General features: G+C 41.8%; 1 protein-coding gene across 1 annotated transcript; it reads left to right on the top strand.

The window, feature by feature from the left end:
• Positions 1 to 189: 189 nt before the first annotated feature.
• MKRN1 (makorin ring finger protein 1) lies at positions 190 to 22,615 on the top strand. Its single transcript, XM_056339254.1, has 8 exons — positions 190 to 511; positions 8,011 to 8,139; positions 11,891 to 12,117; positions 18,245 to 18,471; positions 18,959 to 19,173; positions 19,877 to 19,987; positions 20,437 to 20,575; positions 20,997 to 22,615. Exons 1-8 carry the CDS (start codon positions 336 to 338, stop codon positions 21,207 to 21,209), a joined length of 1,437 nt encoding a protein of 478 aa, XP_056195229.1. The 5' UTR covers positions 190 to 335; the 3' UTR covers positions 21,210 to 22,615.
• The last annotated feature ends 1,668 nt before the right edge of the window (positions 22,616 to 24,283 follow it).

Genomic DNA, 24,283 nt, shown 5'->3' with positions numbered 1-24,283 from the left:
CACGCCCGGCCCCGGTCCCCGGCGGCGCAGTCGAGGCGCCGCCCCCCCCGGCCCAAACGCCCGTTACGCTGCCGAGGCCGCGCGGGGGCAACGGCCGCGGCACCACCCTCCCCGCACGCTCCGCCCAGGCATTCCCCTCCGCCAATCGGAGCCGCTGTTAGGCTGGGGGGCGGTGCCCGCCCCCCGCCGGGACGGGGCGGAGCCGACGCGCGCCTCAGCCGCCCCGCTGTCCGTTGCCGGCCGTCCCCGGCGCCGCCCGGTTGCGCCCCGTCCGCCCGGCCGGAAGGATGCGCTCCCGGAAGTTCCGGTGCTGCCGCTGTGTGGGATAAACAGTAATGGCGGAGGCGGTGGCTTTGGGAACAACGGCGGGCGCCGCGGCGGCCGCCGCGGCCCTGGGAACATCCGCCGCCGCGGCCGCGGGAGCGACAGCCGCGGCTTTCGACTTTGCAGCCGTGCCGCCGCCCGCCATGGGGCTGGGAGGAGGCGGCTGGACCAAGCAGGTCACTTGCAGGTACGCGTTGTCCGCAACCCGGGCGGGAGCGGCCGCGGCCGCCCTGCTCTCCCCTCCCCCTCCGGCCCGCGGCCGCCCTTCCCCCCAGCGCGCGGCCGTTTCCCTCAGCGCCGCGCCCTTCCCCTCCCCCCACGGTCACGTACGCGCGGCGCGGGGCCGCAGCGCCCCCTCCCCCCTGCCCCGCCCCGCCCGGCGCCCTGGGGGGAGGCCTGCGGCAAACTGCGCAGCTGGCCGGGCCGGGCCGCGCCGCGCCCTGCGGCGGCCCCGGGCGGAAGGCGGCGCGCGGCCGGCCTTGTGGGGGATGTAGTGCTGCCGCGGGCCGTTGCGGAAGTACCGGCCTCGTCGGGCGCGCGTCGGGCCTAGGCTCCCCGAGCCGGGCCCGGGGCGGCGCGGGCTGCGGCCTGGCTGCCGCCTCTGCCCTGCGGGACGGGGGGTGTTCCGTGAGGGTCGCGTGTGGCCGCTGACCCGTTGCCGTGCGGCGGGCGGGGGCGGGGAGCGGTGCTGGCCCCTCGTGCGGTGCCGCGGGCCGCTCCTCATTGTGTGGCAATGCGACCGCAGTGGTCGGTGTGAAGGAGACTGTGGGACGGCAGGCCTGCAACCGCCTTCCAGAAAATGCGGTTAAGCAGGAAATGGGAAACGGTTAAAGTTCTGGCCCCTCTGAATAAAATTTTAAAATGGAACTGAATTCGTGACTGATAGAACAATAACTTCTTAAACCAGAGAATGGAAAAAGTCGTGATAGGCTGCGAAATGTGAGGAGTGCTGCTACTTGTGTTACACTAACGTTCTATATGCTGCGTCATTTTCTATTTGTGTTTCTCCTTTAAACTGTATTTCTGATAAATCTTTATATGGGATTATGCAAATCGTACTGCATATTGTAAAGCTTGCCAGATGGGCTATTTTTAAACGTTTATTGCTGTTCTGTTTGCAGGCTGAAAGGAATATAAACCAGTTTTCTGAATACAGAAATACATTTGTCAGTTTATATGAAAGCAAGCGGTAGTCTAAGATTAGCATCAAGAACCATCTTCTGTTTTTGGGGTTTTTTTTATTAATAAAATTGTAAGTTACATTTACCTGAATATGTCCCTGGGCAAATAACTTGCCAAGTCACTTGAAAGCAAAAAGGAGCATCCCTTGGGCAGAAAGGAAGAAGCTCTGTTGTCTGCGTATTTTTCCAGTTGTGCCAATTGCAGATTGAAAGAGCTCTATTAAGAACCGTTGCTTGGCTTTCGCAGGGAACTTGCTTGCTGTGTGTCTCTTTTGTGCTGTTAAATATGCCCTGCAGTTTTTAAAGCATTCCTGTTAACTGTTGGTAACTGGTTTTTTTTTTGTTAATGTATCCATTTGATGAGAAGCACTGTTTCTCAGCTCTGAGTACTTCTGCATATAAAGAGTTTTCCCTGTTAATAGCCGGGTTAATATTTGATGTGTGGTAGTTAAACATAGGCCAGTGGTGAGGAAATGACCGGGAATGATGCTTAGCTCAGCTTTTAAGTGAGCTGCAAGGGTATAGGTTGGTGTTCCCTTTAGATAGAATGCCTCTGAAGATCGAAAGGCTCAGTTAAGTGAAATGGATTGGGGAGAGATATAGATAGATAGATGTTCTCAGGTAACAAACACAATGAATCAATTTATTGAAGATAGTGACTGCTGTATTACAGAAGCAGTGAAGTTTGGTAGTGTGCAGTGGAGCGAGTCTGTAATGTGTCATGCAGTGAGTCTGTCTAATGAATATATTTATTTACAAACAGGATTAGTGGGAACTTAAAGCTACTCTTCTTTTTAATGGTTAATTTGTTTTAATGGGAGCTTAAACAGCAGTGAGATTTCAGCTTTGGACCTAATGAAAGTCTCTATTCTTTGTTCTTCTTGACTAATCCTCCTAGTTATCCCATTGCTTGCTTGCATATTTTTACAGGGCTATTCAGGTTGTAGGCAGAATAGCTTTTCTCAGGCTTCAAAGTGAAAATAACAACCCTGACTTGAGCTTCTGGGAATGTGTGATAATAACTTTGGTTTTCTAAGTTTAGTTTTAATAGGATGCATTTGTATTCAAGCAAATAAATTTATTATTAAATTTTGATTTACATTTGTAAATGAGCTTGAGGATTTAACTGTGAGATGAAGGGGTTGAATTTCAAAACGCAATTATTTTTTTTTTGGTAGTAGGTAGAGCAGTTTCTGTTTTGAGTAACAGCACAGTTCTGTTTCTTCATAGGCTTTATTTACTTCAGTCATCATATGGGTGACAGTAAATGCTGCCTGAAAAACTTCGGGGAAATAGTCTCTTCAGTATAAGGACTTAACACTTCATGGCTGGTGAAGTAATACTGCTGTTTCAGTTCTTGCCGCTCCTTTGAATACCTGTTATGGTAAATTAGTTCACTAATGATTTTTACTATGCCAGCGTGATATCCTTGGGATGGTATCTGAGTGAGAGACACAATGACTAAGATGAAGGACTTGAGTTTTTCCTAGACATCTAGTTTTGCAGATGTTACCCTTCTGCTTTTCTTGCAGCTAAAGTGTAGCAATCTCATGGTTAAACATAGGAATGTACCATGTTCCTTAAGAGATGATGAAAAATAGATTTCTTGCATTGCTTCTGTGGTTCAGCAGTTTTCAAGGCTTTTGTAGTGTGTAATAATTTATCCTTTTGTCTGGAATAAACAGGGGAATAAAACTAATTTATAAATACTTTTTATTTAATATTCTGATCCTTTTGTTATTGATATGTTTGAAATGGTAAGAAGAATGTTCTTACCAAGCTTCTCTGTCCTTCCAGTTTCAGAAGGATACGTGGTTTTATTGAGCAGTGATGTAGCAAACATTTTTTTTCCAGAGACTTGACACTGTTAGCTCCAGGTACTTGCATTTTCCAGATGTCTTGCAGTAATGAAGGTCATCAAGTTGATGTAGATATGTTACATTTCACTTGTTTATTTAATACCTGAATACAAATAAAAACCCTTAGCAACTAATTGGTGTACTTTGAAAAGTGGTCTACATGTTTGTATTTTTGCTGTTCTTTCTGAAAACCTAGATCAGGTATTATCTGTCTTTTAATATGAAGACTCTGAATAGGTAAAGTATGGCTTCTTAATTCATTGCAGCTCTAGTCATAAGGTGTGGGGTGCAAACTTCTTAACAGCTTGCTTGTATTGCCCCTTTCTTAGCTGCTCTGTTCTGGATCTCCCAGTAGCTTCTTGTTGAAGGACATTATGGAGAAGAAGGGGCAAGGAGGTAAATGCTTTTGAGACCTACTTTGTTTCTTTTCCTTTTTCTTAAGGCTACTAATTCATGTAGAATTTCATTGGCCACTCGCATGGCTGATGGCTCCTGTGCTAGAACAACGTGCCTGGCCTCTTCCCCGCTACCTTCTTCCCTGAGAATTCTCAGTCTCTGTGTGACACCTGAAGAAGCTAATGACTGCAGCTGGCTGCTGTTCTGAGGTTCCCTGTCTGCCAGTTGTGGCAATGTCTCAATTTTGAGGGAGGTCTGTTGGCTGATGTGACATTCTAATTCAGCAAAACCCGTTGTTTAATAAACAAAAATGGGGTTACCTAAAATCAGAATTAAGTGGACCTGAACAAACCATACCTGAATAAGCAAACCCATTGCAAGCTTCAAAAGCTAGGGAAAGAAGTATTGTGTATTGATTTCACTAATAGGATTACAGTGGTAATGACTTAATACATAGGAGGGAGTATCTGAAAGAAGCTGGTGCTGGTCAGGATTTTAGACTGGAGTTATATGTGTTTTAACACTGCATTGTCTTTTTGATAAAGGCATTACAAATTCTTTTTCTGTAGCTTATGGCAAGTAATAGAAATAATATTCATGTAACAGTGGAAAACAAAATCTTCAGCAGGTTATTATACTTTAAAGCATCATGGAAATCAAGGTCATTGAAACCTGGATAAACTTGGGACATTTTAGGCATTCTAGTAAATGAATTGTAGCACTTGTAACACTTGATCCCCCTACAGCAGTTGGAGACATGATTAGGTTTATGGCCTTGGGCAAGTGTTTTCTCTATACAGTTTCCAAAAAATGTCCACAGGATCTTGTGTACAATTTGAGACTTTCGGATGCATAAAGCCTGATTTCTGTGACCTCTTTTTAAGTACCCCATGAAAATCAGGAGATTCTATTTTGATCAAGGCATCCATAACTAGACATGAATTGAAATGTTTTTCAATGATAAAATGCCAATGCAGGCAATTACTATTTTTGGGTGGTGGTTTTGTGTATTGGTATCACTCATGTTTTGTACAGTTGTGCAATGAACCGATTTGGGGAGATCATCTGGGTTTGGACCCCTGTCAGTTCTCTGGTCTGGTTCCCCATGCAAACTCACCAAATCACACTGGTATATCTGAACAGGAAAGACAAAGCGCTCCACTACCAGAATAAGTGCTTTTTGGATGAGAGCATCACAGGCAGTCGGAGAAGATCAGTTCCAATACTTGATCAAGTTTTGCTTTTTTGAGATGAAATTATATGTGTTCTTATTACTTGTCAGAATGCAAATTTCAGGTAGCGTTCTGGGCATCACTGAGTGAGGCAGGTAATTAATGTATTTCTCAGTTTTAAGGATCCTTTTTTCCTGTAATGAGAAACAAGAGACTGGTATTCCTGCTGCGTAAAGTTACAGTTAAATTGAATAATCTGTGTGTGTAAAGGTGCACTCCAACAGAAGTTTTGTTACCTTTCACCATAAGTAATTCACTCTGTTTAATTTTGACATGACCAAAGCACACTTCAGCCAAATGGCACAATTTCACATGTAAGGTGTTAAATTCTTTGTGACCTTAAAGTAAAAAGTCTTACCTTTTGGGTGGGGGCAGAGGAAGGTTGGTGTAAGCCTCAGAGAAATAAATTTTTCTCTCCTCCCACCCCAGCCTTCTCATTGAAAGGGTGCTGAGTTTGCTGTGTAGGATTGCAGGCCTTTTAAAGTGACATGTGGATTAAATTGAGCTTGTGAGTGTTTCAGGTTTTTTTCCCTTCATAGCCTACCATCTTTATGTAATGAATTACAACAACTTTCAGGGTTATACAGAACCTGTATTTGCAGAGGATTTTCTAACATAAGCTGAGAAAGGAGGAAGGGGACTTGGAGTTTCCTCTGTCTAAGCAGCAGTGGGAGAGCCTAATTTTGAGAAGTATTTAGAGTATTTATGTTGACCGAGTACTTTGCAACAGAAGGTTTCACTCCAGGCTGGTGCCTTTCTTTTAGTCACTTACTTCAGCCATGGTGATGTCCCAACACTTTGTTGGCTTAAGGAGCAGTGTAGCTGTGTGCTGTGGCTGAGCAGTGATCTGATCTAGATTAAAAATAACCATGGGGGCAGCAAAAGGAATGTCAGGTTACATCTGAAGCCATTTCCTGATCTGAGTCAACAGGTGGCTGTGAAATTGCATGCCCCAACACATGGGGGAAGCAATGCTGTGTGGCAATAAGCAAGGGGTAGAGATAACACTTGTTAAAAGAGCAAACGTTCAACAACCTGGATGATTTTTTTAAACCTATTGGTGTGACTCTTATTTCTTAAGAGCAAGCCAGAAATTGCAGTTATGTTCTGGTTTCATGAGTTCGCGGGTAGTTGTTTTTTGGCTTTGAGTGAGGTAGTCTGGTGTGTGGGTGGTGAAAGAGCTGGGGTTTTTCTTTGCCTTTTTGTTAACAGTGGAAAGTGCTGGTTATGGAGGGTGGGTTTTTTTTTTGTTTTATTGTCGCAGCACCTCATTCCTGGTGTGTGATGGCATAGCTGTTTACATCCACCTGGCAGACCTGACTAAGGTACTCCTCTCTCTGGGGAGAAGATCCTGCAGAGCCTCACCTTGGTCTTACACCGCTTATTGTTATGTAGAACCACATTTCCTACCTGGCTACTATGTGGCCTCAGTATACAGGCAGTGGACGGTTTTGAGTGTGGTTTGTAGCCTGATGGCAAGTTATCAGCTGGTGGTTTATAAAACCACTTCAGATGGTTTTGTTCTTAGTACCTTGAATACGCCACTGATTTTGCCCTTGGAGGGTTATCAGCCCTCCTAAAACTCACCTCAGGTTCTAATATCCCCAGTACTGGGTTACAAATGTAGCTCTGCTTATGTCCTTTGGTGAATTGTTCCCTTGGATTTACCTGACTTCTCAAAAATATAGTAGATTAAGTACCTATGTAGAAGTTCGTGCACTTCAACAGCTTGATGCCTTTTAAGTTTAGGAATATCAGCTTGAATGTGCTGTTTTATAAAGAGCTATCCTAATCTTAGTTTGGACTGCTGAAAGGTGATCCTTCTGTCTCCTGCTGGCTGTGCTGCTGTGTGGCTGCCCAGTCAGCTGGTTGGAGGACGTGGTTCTGGTGGCTTTGGTGGTAAGTGGTGGAAGTATGCAACAGGAGGAGGGCAGGGCTGCCCCTTTCAGCAGCAAGATAAACTTAGACTGGTGTAATCTGCTTCTCAGTCTTTTCTTGAGTGGTGTTTTGTATGAGACCCCTAACAAATTTTATTGTTTACCAGGTCTTGGTATTTCCAATGAGTTCAGAGTTTGCAGCTGACTTGGTATCTGGAGGCCAGTGCTTCGCTTTCTAAACCAATGTGTCAGTAAACATGTTGATAGATTCAGTTCTTACATAGGTTTGGAGGTTTAGGGTTTTTTTCTCTTTTTGCTTGACTGACTTCTATGTGGATTGGGATAGATGTAGTTAGGCTTGTGTTTTCAGTTGTGGTTTTGATGTGAACATAGTGAGTACGGTGCCTTGAATTTAAAGACGTTTTAAATGTTAACCTAGAATACACAAACAAGTTGAAAATGACTGTTTGGTTTTCTTGAACAGCTGAGTTTGAGGATGCTCAATTAAACTTCCATTATTTGACATGCTAAAACTTAGTAACTGTCCTCAAAAGCTTTGAAACCATGCAGTTCTTTCAAGACGGGCAGCACAGTGTTGAAGCAGGGTGGTCCTACTGATTATTTGGCTCCTCTGGCAAAAACTAACGTCTATGTTTTGTCAGATGTAATTATCTATCACAAACATGTTTTGCATTCTTGGAGAGGAAATTACTTCTGATTAGAATTATTTACAAATGCTAAATAGATTAAAGCCCTCAGGAAAACTGTTTAGGGTGTGGCTGATTTTGAATCTTTGATTCAGTAGTGGGCTTCTCAAAAGTTTTTGTTGGTGTGAGAACACAGGGGCTACAAATAAAACTTTGTTCCTATCTGCTTTGTCCTTGCCTCTTTCCTCTCTGTGTCATAGCCCAGCATAAGGTTTGCTTTGCAGTTTTTTTCAGATCTTTGTAAGCATTGGTCCTGAATGTGCAGTGCAATTTGCTGGAATAGCTAAGGTTTCATCCTTCCTCAGACATTTACTTGTATGTTTATACTGGGACTTGGTCTTACGCCACTTCTTGATTTACAGAATAACTAGTCATGAAATACTTTTACAGCTTCACTGCTGCTCCTTAATTAACAGTAATCTTGTGTCTTGCAGATATTTCATGCATGGAGTTTGCAAGGAAGGAGACAACTGTCGCTACTCCCATGACCTCTCCACTAGTCATTCTGCTATGGTGTGCAGGTATTATCAGCGGGGATGCTGTGCTTATGGAGATCGTTGCAGGTAAAGGAATGCCATTTACCATCTTTCAGGGGAGTCATTTCAGTAGAGAGCTCACAGAAAACCAGTAAATCTTAATTTTCCTCTTTCATTGCAACTTCAAAAATTTATAAAAATAGCTTCTTTTCACAAACTGCCTTCTCTTGCTAAATACTGTAGTGTTTGCTTTGCTATGCAAATAAATAAGCAAAGGCAAGGCCAGAAGAGAACTGGTTTTTGTAAAAGGGCTAGTTGTCAGGGTTTGTGTGTTTGTTAATGAGTAGATGAATTAATTGAAGTCTGAGGCTACATTCAGACTAGCTGAACTGATGGAACTGACTTAGGTCTGGTAAGTGATCATAAAAGCCTGAACAGGTAAGATTCTCACACACACCACACCACCATGCCCCCCCGTTGTGTGTGTCTTCAGGAATTGCTACTCTGACAGTTGAACTGTCATCTTGGAACTGAAACTGGAGTGGAGTCCTGTAGGTTCTATCGTGTTGCCTGTACCAAATGGCCCTATGTTATGAAAACATGACTTAACTTATACCACTGAAATTGTTAAAAAGAAAAAAATGTGAAGAAAGGAAACTGTTGCACTCCTAGCATAACAAAGCTTTACAAAGGGTTAGGGTTGTGCTCATCATCGTAAGTTCAATTTCTTAAAATTTATCAGGATTTTTAACATTGTGTCTTGCAGCAGCTCTAATACATGATTACCATATGAAGTCATGACACTAATATTTAGTTCATAGCTTTACGTTCATGTTTAACATATGGCTGCTATGTACAAGAAAGATAACAAAAATAAGCATCTCTGTAGCCTTCTCTCTGCCATTGTTGCTTTCTTGATCATGTAGATCAGTGGTCTCCAAACTTGATCATGCCACCATATAAGTGAAATGTTTTTGAGCACTCCCTATTTATTTGTTTATAGGTTATATATATCTGCTACTTTACTAATATATTATGTACATTATGAAACATACACAAAAATCAGAATTTGAAAGACTGTAATAAATATGAAATAATATTTTATAGATGTTTTGACAGTCTAAACCCATTGTTACTTTCATTGAAAGCCTTAATATTTTTTTTACTGACAGTAACGTTGATTGAGTATGCTTCCATTATTTTTTAAAAACTTCATTTAACATTTTGTAATACAGTGATTTGAAGCTCTTGTTCTAAGTTCAGTTTATTTCAGTACTGGTGTGGTGCTATCTCTGTAACCTTACCATGGAATCCTTGTTTTTTCATTCCAGTGAAAGCAGCAGCTCCTTCAGTGGTTACACTTGAACAATTTTTATTAAAGTTGTTGACTGTTAAGTATCTCTTCCAGTTCATCTTTTTGTCTTTATTAAAGAAGTAATTTGTTGAGAATATATCTATCTCTTCTGGTACGTCTTTTCTTTAGTGGGTCACAAAAAGGTTTATTATTGAAACAGAACCTAGCAAATACCATAAGCTGAGACGTGTTACCAACAACTGGACTTTCATCCAGGTGTGCAGCAAACTTCCCACTCTGAAGAAACAAGTATTAGAAAACATTTCCAATATTCAGCAGTATTTTCTGTGCATTTCCCTACAATCTTTGCTGACAAAGGAATGTGTTTTACTTTGTCACCATGTTGTTTTCCATAGGTTATTTCAGTAACTTTTACCACAGCAGAAAGAACAAGTAGTCCAATAGTATGTGGCTTTTTGTCTTTCACTGTTATGTAAGAAGTCTCAAAAGAGGCTTATAAACATTTATTGTGAAGTTTTGTAAAGCACAGGATTGAGTATCGCATGATTTGAAGCATCTCAGAAAAAATTGTAGAGGTTTGTCTTCATGATCTGGGTGTTTAGATTTTCAGTGTCTTGCTAATTGTGATGGCTTCATGCTGCCATTGGCTAATATCCCAAGGCACAATATACACTGAGCCCCCCAAGTTCTTGTCAGATCTGAGTAAGTTGGCTTTGTCTTTATTTTGCAGCGTGGCTGATGAAGAGCTCATAATAGAAGTGTTAGCTCTAACATTTCCTGGTTGTTTGCTTTCGCTCACATTACCAGTGTTGTCTTCAATCCACAGGAATCTTTTTAAGCTATTTGATCAGACTTTGTCAGGGTTAGTTTAGGTAAAACAAGATAATCTGTCGATCTGTTCAATTGAGCACAAGCAGACTGCATTGTGTTGCAGTATGCTGAAAGTGAACGAACAAGTGAGGGTGCATCTGCCCCACTGTGTGGTGGAACACCCACTTGTCCTTCAGGACACCTTGCACATACCATACTTGAGATCCTCTGACATACAGACTGAGGACATTGCTGTTAATTTTTATGTTAAATATTAGTAAAACTTATTTTTTAGGAAAAAACTTATTTTTTTAGGAAAAAAAATGACAGGAGTTCTAGTATTTTCTTCCTGCACCCCAATGGGTTGTCTTGCTTGCCTCATAGGGTGCTTGCATACCACTTTAAAGGCCACTAATATAAAGGTCTGAAGGCATGACTTTCAAATTTGTGCTTCATAGCTTCCTTAGGATTTCAAAGCTGACATTTCATTGGGAGCATTTCTTTAATATGCAAGAACTGACAAGTTGTGGATGCCCCATCCCTGGAAGTATTCAAGGTCATGTTGGATGGGGCTCTGAGCAACCTGATCCAGTGAAAGGTGTCCCTGCTTATTGGGGAGGGTTTGGACTAGGTGATCTTTGAAGGTCCCTTCCAACCCAAGCTGTGTCATGGTTTCATTTTTCATGATTTCATGACACTGTTGGCTTCAGTCTGATACACGGTTAATTAATCACAGTTGTTTAAAAGCTACGTGTGATCTCCAAAAATTCCCTCTGTTTGTCCTGGAAATCAGTCAGCAAGTGTCTTAAGACTTCAAAGGTACACCTGTAATTTATTTTCCTATGTAGTCTACTAGTTGCTGGAAGACAGATTTTTGAGGGAAATAGCACTTCTCTGTGGGTGGTAGGGGATCAAAGAGTTCTGAGCATAGTTTTCCACAGTAAGTTGAAACTGGCATTAGAAATAACTACTAAAATTCAACATAAAATCTGAATGAGGAAAGACGCTCAGGTAGAGAGGAAGACTCATTTCTGTTGGTGGGGATCTCTGGAGCTCTGCTGAAGGTTGAGCAGTTTAGGTCATATTTCCCAAGGCATTGTCCAGTCAAGTTTTCATTATGTGCAAGGATGAAGGTTATGCAGCTTCTCGGGGCACCCATTCCAGTGTTTGACTACTCTCACAGTGATTTTTCGTTTTTTCCCCCCTAATACCTAATTGTAACTTCCGATTTTTTGGCTTGTGTGTACTGTTACCCTATCGCTGCACCTCTGAGGAGAGTCTGGCTGCATCTTTCCTGTGGCTTCCCATGAGGTAGCTGAAGACGGCAGTTTCTGCTCTTAGTCTTTTCTTTCTAAAGCTGAATGAACTGATTAATCTCATTTGGTAATACTACGCATGTGTAATAGGTACATGACCAGTTTTGGACATAACTCAAGTTCATTCTATGTCAGTTAAGTAAGAATTGTGTATGCTGCTCCGTTTCTTCCAAAATCATTGAGAATCTTACTGTTTTCTTAAGCAGTGCTGACAGATTACACGAGTGGAAGCATGTGTTGATAATGGGTCATCAGTGGCTTTCTCTTTCAAGCCATTTCTAGGTTTTCCTTCTGAATGCTGTGTTTACATCTTAATCTGTTTATTTCCAGTACCTTGAGCCACTTAATGGAAGTATTTTTTTGTGAAGAGTTGACATGATGTGTTTTAACGTTTTAGATATGAGCACACCAAGCCACTGAAAGAGGAGGAAATGACTGATGTGGACCCAGATGCAAAAATTTATCCCTCGGTATCCTCAGACTTTGCATCACTCCCTGAAACAGTTGAAGAATTTATTGCTGAGATGGAAGATGAAAATGCAGATCTGGCAGCTGCAGGAGTAGGTGCTGAAGACTGGGTGAATGCTGTAGAGTTTATCCCTGGGCAGCCATACTGTGGACGTGGTAAGCTGATCATGGGTTAACAATAAATTTCTGTCATGGGTTGACAATTTATATGTAATGCATTTATTTTAATGCATTTGAGTACAGCTGTTCATACTTATTACTCATTTCACGTGATCTGTCCTTAACTTATGCTTGAATATTCCAATGTGAATAGTTGGACCATTCCATATCAGTTACTACTGCTGTCCTTACGTTCCAAAACCAGCTATCCTTAAAGACAGTCTCTGCATAACTGACTTCCTCTTGTTATGGCTCTGAATGACTTGGGAGAATATCCTTCTTTGAAGTTTAGTTTGCATATGTGATAGGAGAAGAAAATACTCGGGGTGCAATTCATAGCGCTGCTTTGGAAAGATAATCTTGCCTTTGTTTTTGGGGTGGGTTGGTTTCGGGGTTTTTTTTTGTTGTTTTTGCAGTCTTTTAAAGGTTCTTCCAGTGGACGTACAGGTTCCTCTAGAATGAATTGATGCCTAATGCTTGCTTTCATTAATCCCCTGGCAATTTGAACCAGAGGTTGAAAATAATTTATTCTAGTTACCTTTCACATGTGACAGCTCATGTTGAGAATGAGATTGAAGAACCTCAATATGTGGACCATACTGTTTGGGTAGCATACTTGTCATCTGCTTTCCCTGCAGAAAGACAGCACAAAGATTTAAACTTTTCACTTAAAAGTAGGCTGAAGATGTTTACTTTAGTGTAATTTCTGATTATGTGGCTCTCTAAAACTGAAGGCTTACAACCATGAGTACTCAAATAATGGTTGAATCCAAAACGGACGCCTTGTGTCCAGAAGAGTTTGAAGTTGTTGTACAGCGTTCAGATTATACTACTTTGTCTCCACAGCAATACTTGGATTCTCACATCTGAAAAGAGGATTACATTCTCAATATTACAGGGTGCTGCTGGAGCCTGTTGTGATCTGAGTTGAGGAAAGAAATGGTCGAGTGACATTTTGCTAGTGTTGTTGAGAAGTTTGATTATGGAATTTGGTCTATCTGTGAGTTGGGTATAGTGCAGAGGAATGAAAACTTGTCTTCTACCTGTTAATATGTCACCTTGTCTCATAAGGGATACAGCTTCTTTGTACATTGAGACAAAGGATCTTTGTTTTTTACTCTTTTAATCAGAATAGAATAATTTAGGTTGGGAGGGACGTCTAGATTTCATCTAGTTGATTTCCTGATCAAAGGAGGGTCAGCTATGTTGGGTTACCAGAGTCTTTGTTTAGTTGAATCTCCGTCCTTGGAGATGTTCAAAATGCCATAACTGCTGGGCAACCTTTGCAGTGTTTGACTTTTTTTCCACAAGGAAAAAGTCTTCCCTAGTATGTAATTGGATTTTTCCCTGCCTCAGCTTGCCTTCTGTGTCTTGTCCTGTGAACATCTGAGAAGAATCTGGCTCTGGTTTTGTGGTTTTTTGTTTGTTCGGTTTCTTGTTTGTTTCATTTTTCCATTAGGTAGTTGAAGATAGCAATAAGACTGCTTCTTAGGCTGAACAAGTCTGGTTTCCTGAGCCTCTTTTTATGAGCTTCAGACCCCCCCTAATGGCTGGGTGGCTCTTCACTGGAATAAATTCATTGCTAGTTTGAATAGCCAGAGATCTTTCAAGTACACCTGCTTCTTATAGGAGAGCTGGTGCTTTCTCCTAAATTTAAGTGTTAAAGGTTTTCATTATACCTTTAGCTTGCTCAGTTTTACTGAAGCTGTTTCTTTTTTAGAGGGTCAGGCTTATTTTCATGGAAACTTGGGGCAGCCACAGATTAAGTAACATTCTCTTCCGAGTCTTGTTTCAGATTATCTTTTTTGTATCCTTTGAAATTTGGTGTGTTTTAATGTACAAACGTACTCAGCTGTTTCTGTTCTGAACAGTGCTACATGATGCTAATTCCCCTGGTGACTTCTTAAAAGCTGTGTTTTAAAAACTTTTTTGAAGCCACTGTCTTGATTAAGCTATAAAAGTGAAGAACCTTGCTGTAGTCATCAGGAATATGTGTGCAGTGTGTTCCACAGTGTATATGTTAAAGCCTTACAGATTACTCTTGTTAAATGCCTGGAGAAACGTACAGATGCTTGGAAACTTTAAAGTTGAACCTGTTTCACAAGTTAAGCTAGAAGCCTATGTGTTTCAAGTTGTCTTACAAATGGTGCAGATTCAGGGTTGGCAGTTCAGCTATGTGCAGCTTGGGTTGTAACGTTAATCTTTTACTATGAGACAAGACATTCTGCTAATGCAAATGATTCTCTGATTTGGGACTAAACACGATGTCTTGAAGATGACCTTGGGGCCTAGCAAAGAAAATAGGGACAATTCTTCAGGTAATCGCTTGTTTGATGTACAGATGCACCGCACTTACACATTTGTTCTGCTGCTACTGCTGCTAGATGTTCTGGAATAATCGAGGGAGAGTAGAAAGGCAGAAATAAAAGAAACACTGAATTGGTTTGCTGTTGCTTGCTGCTACAAGATGAATGCATTTGATGCTACCAGGTGTGTTCTAGAGTGAAAGGAGGTGGTGTGTGAATTGAAGGTAATGAACTGGTTTTTCCAGTAGTATGAATTTAACCCTGTGTTTTGCTGCATGACTGGATACTGAATAAAAATGGACTCCAAATATAAAAAGAAATGTAGTTTATTATATTTCAATATAATAAAGGAAAATATCATGCAGTATGATAAAAGGAAACAGTACTAGTTATTATGCACAGTATGATAAAAGTAATAAGAGCATTGTAACACTTCACAGTAATGATGTGATGCAGTAATTAAGAAAAGGATGCATCACCAATTACCACCTTCATAACATCATCCAGGCCCACACTTCGGCTGGGAAGCCCCATTGCAGCCGTGCCAGGAGTCTCTCGGTAACTGGGAAGTTCCTATGTGATGCATCCACCTGTGGGTGGGGCTTCTGACCCAGTCCCAGAGCTTGCCCACCTTTATACTCGGTGAAGACAAAAAAGCTTACATACCTAGTGTGTGCAAGCTTTTAAGTTTGTGCCAAGTGCAGACATGCACTGTCTCATGATCCATAAGGTCCACACATGCCAAGGACATTGGCCAGATGTCCGAGCTTGGTCACGTTACTGTCGTTGACACAGCTGCACAGAATATTTGGATGGATGGTCCTGCTCACATCCTGCTTGTTCAGGGAGCCTGGAATAAGCACCACCTGTCAGTTTCATTAAATGTGATTTATAAATTGTCTTTGAGCTCCTTGAGTTCACTGTCCAAGTTAATCAATTCCTAATTAAATATCTGATCAAAGACTTTCATAAACAGTATTCAATCATCAGTTAATCAACTTTCACCACATCCTGTTGACTGAGATGGGCAGTGAGAAGACAGGGATTGGGTCCACCTACTGGATGGTAGTGGTTTTTGAAAGCAGCCGAGTTGTAGAGACTAAATGTTATTCAGGGATGTTGGATTCAGGGCTACTGAGGCAGTGAAATCTTGCGAGTTTCTCTAATTTTGCTTTCAAAGAGGAAGCAAAACTAGCCGATACAGTGCAGTAGATAGAGGAGACATGCATGCAGGGCTTTAGGTTATGGAAGCCAAGATATTCAGAAATGGAAATACTAATGTAATTTGTATTTCATAGAAAAACAACACTTGCTGAGGGGAAGTGCTGGAACAGCACGAAGACTGGGACTGGAAAACTGGTGTCGCTTTCTGCATGTTTTTCCCTCTCCTACCCTCTCCTACTGTAGAAGTACCTAGAGCCATTATTAAAAACTGACGTGCGTGGATCTGTATCTTGTTTTCTAGATGTCTATAGTCACTAAGAACTGATTGGACTTTTTTTGTGCAAAGATGGTACTGTGGACTGGGCTAGAATTTGGTAGCTGTACTGTGCCTGTTGACTTAAGTAGTTATTGTTGGTTTGTTTAACAGCTCTGTACTTTGTACTTTTTTTCTGCCAAGACGTGAAGCTCTGCCCTCTCCTTCAGTGGACCAGCATATGGGTTTCTAAGTCAGTCTCTGGAAAGGCATGTGTGTGTGTGAGACTTCGAAGCATTTATTCTCAAAGAACCTCAAGTAATATGTGTGTCCTATGAATAAAACCCTTGTGAATAAAGTTTTGACAAAAAATATCCTTGGGGAGGAGTGCAGGTGACTCTGGAAAAATTCTCTATTAAGAGAAGCTTCAAATGTGCCTCCTCTTTCATCAAAGTATGCATTTTCCAGGGATATAGGATTGCCTTAAGCAAAGATCATCTTGCCAGTCCCATTAAAAGAAGTACTGTATCGCTCGGTTCTTTTGAAACTTAGCTGCATTTGTCTGTCTAGTAGGCTTCTGCCCATCCCCATACTATGATGTATCAAACTCACCTTCCCTGGTAAGGGTCAAACAAGATTCCAGAATCATGTGAATCAATTAGGTACAAAAATCTGTAACGTTAACCAGAAAAAAAAGCACTTGCAGAAATGACAGCTGAGGGAATAGAAGCTGACTGGTAGTTGTGGTTGTTGTTGTTACTTCTTTTTGAAATGGAGACAAGGATTTCAAATTGGGGGGGTGGGCGAGATTTCAGTTTTTCATGTTGTGTTCAGCTACTCAGAAGAGTAGGTAGAGCCTAGTATATGGTTGTTTGTGAACTGGCATCAAGAAAATTAACTGGAATTCATGGGGGAGAAGAGGTAATGAAGATTTTTTGCTTGGGAGTCTTACCAAAAAACGAGGTTACAGTTGACTTGTTATTCTGTTTGTTCACTTGCTTTTGAAAAGTATGTTTCCAGCAAACAGACTGATCCAGGATCAGTGGCGAGTGACCTTTAAAATCAGAGACTGTTCTAGAAGCAGATTCAAACTTATTTTGAGAGCTAATATTTTCCTCTGCTTCAGAATCTTCCATATTTGCTTATCCCCCAAAACTATGACCTCTGAGGGACCTGCTTTTCCTTTTTCTCTACATGTCCAAAAGCTAACAGGCTGACTGACACATGCTTATTGTATCTCTTTGCTCCATGGAGATGAAAACTGCGAGTGTACAGCTTCTCCAAATCTAGTGCTCGAATGGCCTAAAACAGTTACACTTTTTTTATAGTGGTATTGACTTTACTCTTGTAACAGGTACTGGTTGTGTAAATGAAGTCCAGTTTCTCTTCGTCCTGGTATTTATTCTGAATATAGTAATACTTTGTTGTCCTTCTGTGTGTGTTACATCTTCAGTTTCAAACTGACTGCTCTTTGTCTTGTAACTTAGTTTATCATCCTGCTTTATAGAATGATCTCCAAAGGCTGTTTGAGCTGACACAGACAAGCATATGTTCAAGAGGCATGGGGAGAAGTGTTAAACAGCAGCTCTCTAAATGGGGAAATGATATGAATTTCAATTCAGTTTAGAATTAGATAAAGGAGTTTACTTAGGATTTTGCGAAACTGAAGGCCAGCTTAGAATGTAATGAAGACACCCTGAATTTCAGCTTCTTAAAGCTAGGTTTACGTGTCTGACTGATAGACCAGATACCTGTTTAGGATAGTCTTTTTGGCAGATACCTAGAATTGAGTTAGTTGGGTGAGAGAAGTGGATGCAGCTTTTGTATAATTCATAGAAACGCATGGGTGTCTAGAAGTGAAAGTCTGATGTTCAGGCTGAACAGTGACATGCTAATTAACCTGCACATAAGGAGCTACTGGTGTTTTATAATGCTGGATACACCTTTATTGCTTCAACTGTGTAATTTATGGGAAAAAGCCTATTAACTTAGCCAATATGAAATCGATTCTCAAAGCAGTGAGAGATTTGTAACCTTAATTGTTGCTGAACCAGAGTTTGTATATGAATGCCTTTACGCTGCTGTGAGGACTAGTGAGATTTTTCTAGTGCAGACCTAGTCTGTAAATGGATCTGAATCTGACCACTGAAACTTTGACAGCTTTAATCTTGTCTGGGTTGAAGGATGAAGAAATTGGTCATGCTTTCTTGAGTGGGAAAATAACTGTTAGTTCAGGCTGAGAGTATGTGAAACTTGGACTGAAATGAACCTTGGTTGTTTATATTATTCTATTTGGATAACTTGAGCAGGGCTACCCGAAGATTACATTAAAACAACGTATTCTTGCTCCCAGTGATCTAAATTTGAATGTATTGCTTACTGTCCTTAATTCTCTTTCCAGCTGCTCCTTCCTGTGCTGAAGCACCCTTGCAGGAAATGGTGATTGAGGAAGAATATGAAAAGCAGCAAGCAGATGTGGAGATGAAGAAGGAGCTGTGCCCCTATGCTGCAGTAGGAGAATGCCGTTATGGAGAAAACTGCGTGTATATCCATGGGGATGTGTGTGATATGTGTGGGCTGCAGGTTTTGCATCCAATTGATGCTGCGCAAAGATCCCAGCACATAAAGGTAAGCAAACAACTGTCTGGTGTTAAACAGCTTTAAGTTATTGCTTCCTAGCTCCCTACCATCACTTATCACCAGTTCCCTTTCATTCGAAGGTGCATGCAGGTCAGGCAGTGAATGAAATTCCTGTTGTAAACTGGACTGTTTCCTGTTAGGGCCATAATCAAAAGGAGTTGAGTTTCCTTATCTGTGCTGGGAGAGCAGTCTGCTTAAAGATACTAAAGCTTTGTTCTTTGCCCAGTAAAGCTGGATGGTCTTTCAGATTGCCTTTTTCATGTTTAAAGGCAGTGCGTGAAGAAAGGAATTTGAACTCTGAATTGATTGTTCCCCACTATATGAGCAATACTTTTTGAGGATGAAGATTTTTCAGCTTAATCATACTCCGTTTGTTATGCAAAACAGCAGAGTATAACTGAGCTTAAAAACCTGCTTAGGGTTCACCAGATGACCAGTTGTCTCTGTAGTTGTTCTCTTTGTCTCTCCTTTTCAGTCTTGCATTGAAGCTCATGAGAAGGACATGGAGCTTTCCTTTGCTGTCCAACGTAGTAAAGACATGGTGTGCGGGATATGCATGGAAGTGGTGTATGAGAAAGCTAATCCTAGTGAGCGCCGCTTTGGGATCCTCTCCAACTGCAGCCACACCTACTGTCTCAAGTGCATCCGCAAGTGGAGGAGTGCTAAACAATTTGAGAGCAAGATTATAAAGTGAGGCACTTTCCCATTTCGATTGTGCTTTGTTACTGTGGAAGAACTTAGTAACTTGTGACAACTTGCAACAGACTTCCAGATGCAGACTGTATTTAATGCGTACTAACTAGTTTGGAAGTGGAATAATTCTTAGGGGTGACATTTACACTCAGATTTGGTTAACGAGGATTAAGTTTGCAAAACTCACGTAATGGTAGCAAATAACTTTCATTTATTTAGTAGCATGTTGTCCAATGGTTACTGTTTTACATTTTGGACATCTAGCCAGGAACCTGAAAACAGGTTAACCAGTTCAGAATGTATGCTTCTTAATTCATTACTGACCTAGATCATTAATCAGTTGACAGAACATTTCTCCATTTAAAGGCTGTTCTAAAAAAAAACCAACAAAGTTCCAATCATATAAATACAGAAATCATACCAAAATAAATGTATTTAATTCTAAAGAAAAAGGAGTTGTGTGAAGTGTTATTTCAAGCTTTTCTGAGACAAGCTGACCAGCTGCCATTGCCATTGAGTTCTTGAAGGAGAGAGTTTAGGCTATCTTCATGTGTAAGAGAGAATCTAGATTGAAAAGCTCATACAGCAAGTGTGTGGGTACAATATATCTTTAAAGATGGATATATGCCATGACTTGTTATATAGGGGAGAAAGCGCCCTGTAATGTGGAATTTTGCAGCACAGTCTGTTCATTCCCCAGGTCCTGCCCAGAATGTCGGATCACATCTAACTTTGTCATTCCAAGTGAGTACTGGGTGGAAGAGAAGGAAGAGAAGCAGAAACTCATTCAGAAATACAAGGAGGCAATGAGGTATGAGTACTGCAGCCTTTTGGCAAGTTGAGACTGCAGAGATAAAGGCACATCCGGAGAAGAAGGGTGTGGATGTAAAGCCCTCTCGCACCTCCTTTCCACCACCACGTGTGAAGTGCGTCCTTGCCTATTGGCCCACAGATGCATGCAACCATACAGTCGCAAAGCTGTTCCTGTGTTCTTTGACCTCCGTTTTTCCCTTCTATCTGCAAAACACTGGTGGTGTAGCCGTAAGGTAGTACGAACTTGTGCACTGCGAGCCATCAGTGTCCCTGTGCATGCATCGGCCCACACACTGTAATACATCATTTCTGCACATAGGTGTTACACTGACAAAATGCCTTCAGCTCCAAATGGTACCTGAGATCTTCTTGGACTACAGGTAAATGCAATTCTGAAGTCTGGTTGGGGTCTGCTGTGAGTAAGGGTTGCGATATTTTCCTTTCCAGCAACAAGCCATGCAGGTATTTTGATGAAGGCCGTGGGAGCTGTCCGTTTGGAGGGAACTGTTTTTACAAGCATGCCTACCCTGATGGCCGCCGAGAGGAGCCACAGAGACCCAAAGTGGGAACATCAAGTAGATGCCGGGTCAGTGCTGCTGTTTTTTGTCCTTTCTATACAGAGTGCAAGAGGGTTTTGCGTTAAATCAGCTGCCTTGAGAAGAGGAGAGGGAAATGTTGGCTTTTTTAATTTCTGCTAGACCTCTGTAAAGGTGAATTTGAAGGAGGCAGTGGTCTGAAGATTGTGAATGCTGGAGGCTGAGATGGAAAGAGTAAATTTTTAAAACTTTCCTAGTAGTACACAAACATACTGAAGTAGAAATGTTGGTTAGCATTAGTAGGTTGTGTAAAGGGTGAATTCTACTGGAAGTCAGTATCTCCCCAGAAGAGAAACATGATTTCTTGCATGTCAGAAAGTACACCAGGGGACTGAACCATGTCAGCCTCTGGGAAGACTACTACCTTGTGCTGCTTGGTCACCTGGGGAAATACTTGTGTTCAATTCGCAGGCCCAGCGAAGGAATCGGTTCTGGGAATTCATTGAGGAGCGGGAGAATGGGGATCCGTTTGAGACCGACGAGGATGAGGTGGTGACCTTCGAGCTTGGTGAGATGTTGCTTATGCTGTTGGCAGCCGGAGGTGACGATGAGCTAACGGATTCAGAAGATGAGTGGGACTTGTTTCATGATGAGCTGGAAGATTATTATGACTTGGATCTATAGCACCTGTCAGTGGCATGTGGACTGTTGTCTTGGCTTCAGGCAGTAGCTATTACCTGTGGTGTTGTGGCAGTGCCTGTGTTTCTCCTAGGCAGGCCGATCAATTCCAGGTGCTGTTGTAATAACTTTTACCCAGGGTCTGTCTCTTCCCATCCCCTCCCATCCCCTCCCACCCCAGGAGTGTTGTTTTTCCTCTGTTTAAACAAATAACAAGAAATAAATCTTTAAAATGTTAGTTTTTGTAAAAATAAATTTAACTGTCAAACAGTTAGCTTAGGTTTGTTGCTTCATCTGTGTACCCAACAGAGTTCACCCAGTTCCAGGGTTAAAGTGTTTACAGGACTTCCACACTCATTTTGAAGAGCCCAGATACAAAAATGAGCAGTGGCCATGCAGTGGGGATGTAAATTGGCTGATGGCCTTTCTTCTGACTTTGTACTGGTATTTCTGACTTCAGGCCAGATAAAAATACTCTTTCTGGCATCAGCTCCGTTCCAGCCCCCTCATGTACACATCTTCATTTGTGATTTTGGTCTCTTGTTTACTTGCACATTACTATTACTACTGTGTAACCAGAACCAGGTGTGAATGTTCTGGGTTTTTACTGTGTTTAGCATGAAAGGAAGATGTCTTTGTGAAAGGAGAACTCTCTATGTGTATATACAGATAAATGTAGAGTTGGACCTCAAGGATGGGGAGACTCTGTGTACATTAAAATAACAAAACCATCTTTCATCCCCTCTTGGTGCATGAAGTCTAGCCTCCAATTGGACATGAAACTGGTTTAGCGGTCTCAGCCCAGTCTGTGGCAGTGATCTTAACTAACTATTGCTTAACTTAATACATGGCACTCCCTAATACACCAGCTCTCTTTCATGTGTATGATTAGGGTTGTTCAGGAGCAGAAATCCGGTTAGCCAAGGTGGGGTCAGAGGAATAACAGAGAAGCCCCTTTAGCTTTATTGCTCTGTAAGTTTTAGAACTTGGTGTAACCACTTAAGCTGTAAGCTTTGCTAGGAAATAGCTGTGCCTCTCAGCTGGTTTGAGGTACACGTGCCTCTTGGCATCTGAGTTGGGCAGGTTGCCTGGTAAAGCTGCTCAGTTTATGTGAGTTACTGCTTACAAAGGCAGTCATGCAGTTTCTGGCTGTAATTTGCATTGAGAAATTACTTTGCCACCAAAGCCCCAGCACAAGAATTTTAACCTTGCATTACATTATTGCTGTTTTTTATTGACTTGTGGATGCCCCGTGATCTGTTCTCCTGCTGCTCTTGTCCCCTAGACTGCCTCTCCTTTCACTTTTAAATGGAATGAGAAATTGTTCTGAGGTCTATAACGTATTGTTTTGCAGCTGCCTTTTGTAAGAAGCACTTTTCCCAAATAAAAAAAATCAAAAAAATTAAACAGAAGCCTGTCTGTTCTTTTAAGTTTGAAGCTTCTGTGTTTTCAGCTTGATTTGTGTGCATGTGTGTTTCTGTAAATACAAAGGCATTTATGCCACTTTTTCTTAACTCCTGCAGGATCATGTCACACTAATACAGAATTTTACCTTGGTTGTAACCTTTCCAGCAGAGCCTGTAACATAAGGAATGCATTCTGAACAGACAGCTGGGACAGTTGAACTGTTGAAGGAATATACGGGGCCTTTAGTGGGGAACAGACATGGCTTGCTTTCTCCGAAGTAAGTCCCGCACTGTGGTGTTCACTTTATTTGTCCTAAAGAAGGTCGATTGTGGTACATATTCTGTTGATAGTTTCCTGTTGTAATGCTGTTTGGACAGCCAGGCCAACCATTGCTGCAGGCCACTTCCTGAGAATCCACATGCTTTAAGCTTGTGTATATTCAGAAAGAGGCATTCTTCTGCAGAATTACATAAAGTTGGAAGTAAAATACTAGACACATAGTCAACCGTAAAGTTTAACCGAACAGTCTAAAACCATCATTGGTTGGTTGGTTTATTTTTCCCAGAGGCAAGTAGCAGAGGGCGAAAAGGATTTAAATGTAATTTGCGCAACGGATGTTTGAAGCTGATACAGGGAGAAACAGAGAAAAACGAAGGGCTTTGAATAAGAGCTAGCCTTTCCTCCCTTACATATAGTGAATGTGAGTTGTTAGCATCCTATTGGAAAGCTGTATTCAAATGTAAGTTTAACAAAGATTATGTTCTGGTAAGATGGAAAAAGGTAATATAACAGCCACAGAGCACATGCTTCAGCTTTCCTTCAGAAGGGGTCAGAAACGGCATGCTTTACTCTTTGTGTGGGGGTGTGTGTGGCACAATGGCTGCTGCTGCTTTTAAACCTTGTTTCTGTGTGTCGTAACAGGGGAAGCTGAGAATATACAAATAAGTGGTTGGCTTTGGGTCTGTCTAGCTACAAGGTGACTGATGTTGTCAGGTGCATTGTGGTAGGTGGTTTCTGTTGATCTCTTGCTTTGAAGTGTGCCGTGGTTCTTCCATAAGTTAAAGGACTTGTCATCGGGGAGCACTGCTGTGTGTGACTTCCAGTATGCATCTTGCTGGTGGTAGGCCTGTTCCTAAGCTTGCTGTTGGGCTGATTTCCACCCTTCTACCCCAAACTGGAATGACTAAAGAGAGCAGGGCCTTTGAAATAAGTATGTTAGTAAGCTGCTATGTTTTTCCCCTGTTAGAACAGGAATAAATTCACTAGAACTAAGGCAAGCTTTCAGTGTAAAAATACAGAGGGTGATGACTTAGGTACTTGCTTAAAGAAAATGTAGCACAGCCTAAGGTATAGAAACGGAAGAGGCCAATGAGGGTAGTGTCAAGATTAAAAAAGTAAAAATCCATAAAATTCCACCAGCAAAATAGTGGTTTCAAAAGGAAAATCTTAAAGATGCATGCTCTCACTTGAAGTGCCTTGACTTTACTCCCTATACAGGAATACATACATGTGGTTTGACATAAAATTTTGCATCTTGTGGTAAGCATATGGCTGCCCATTCTGCTTGGTCTGAATGTGATCATAGAAGCAAAGAGTGCTTCTTACAGCCTCTGCTGCTTTAGTTCAAATTTTGATTGTAGTGCAAGGTCTACTGCAGCCTTGCTGAAGGGGTA

Source organism: Falco biarmicus, chromosome 5 (assembly GCF_023638135.1).
Source record: "Falco biarmicus isolate bFalBia1 chromosome 5, bFalBia1.pri, whole genome shotgun sequence".
Taxonomy (NCBI): domain Eukaryota; kingdom Metazoa; phylum Chordata; class Aves; order Falconiformes; family Falconidae; genus Falco; species Falco biarmicus.
Note: the sequence above shows the minus strand (reverse complement) of the source record. Positions and strands in the feature narration are given on the sequence as shown.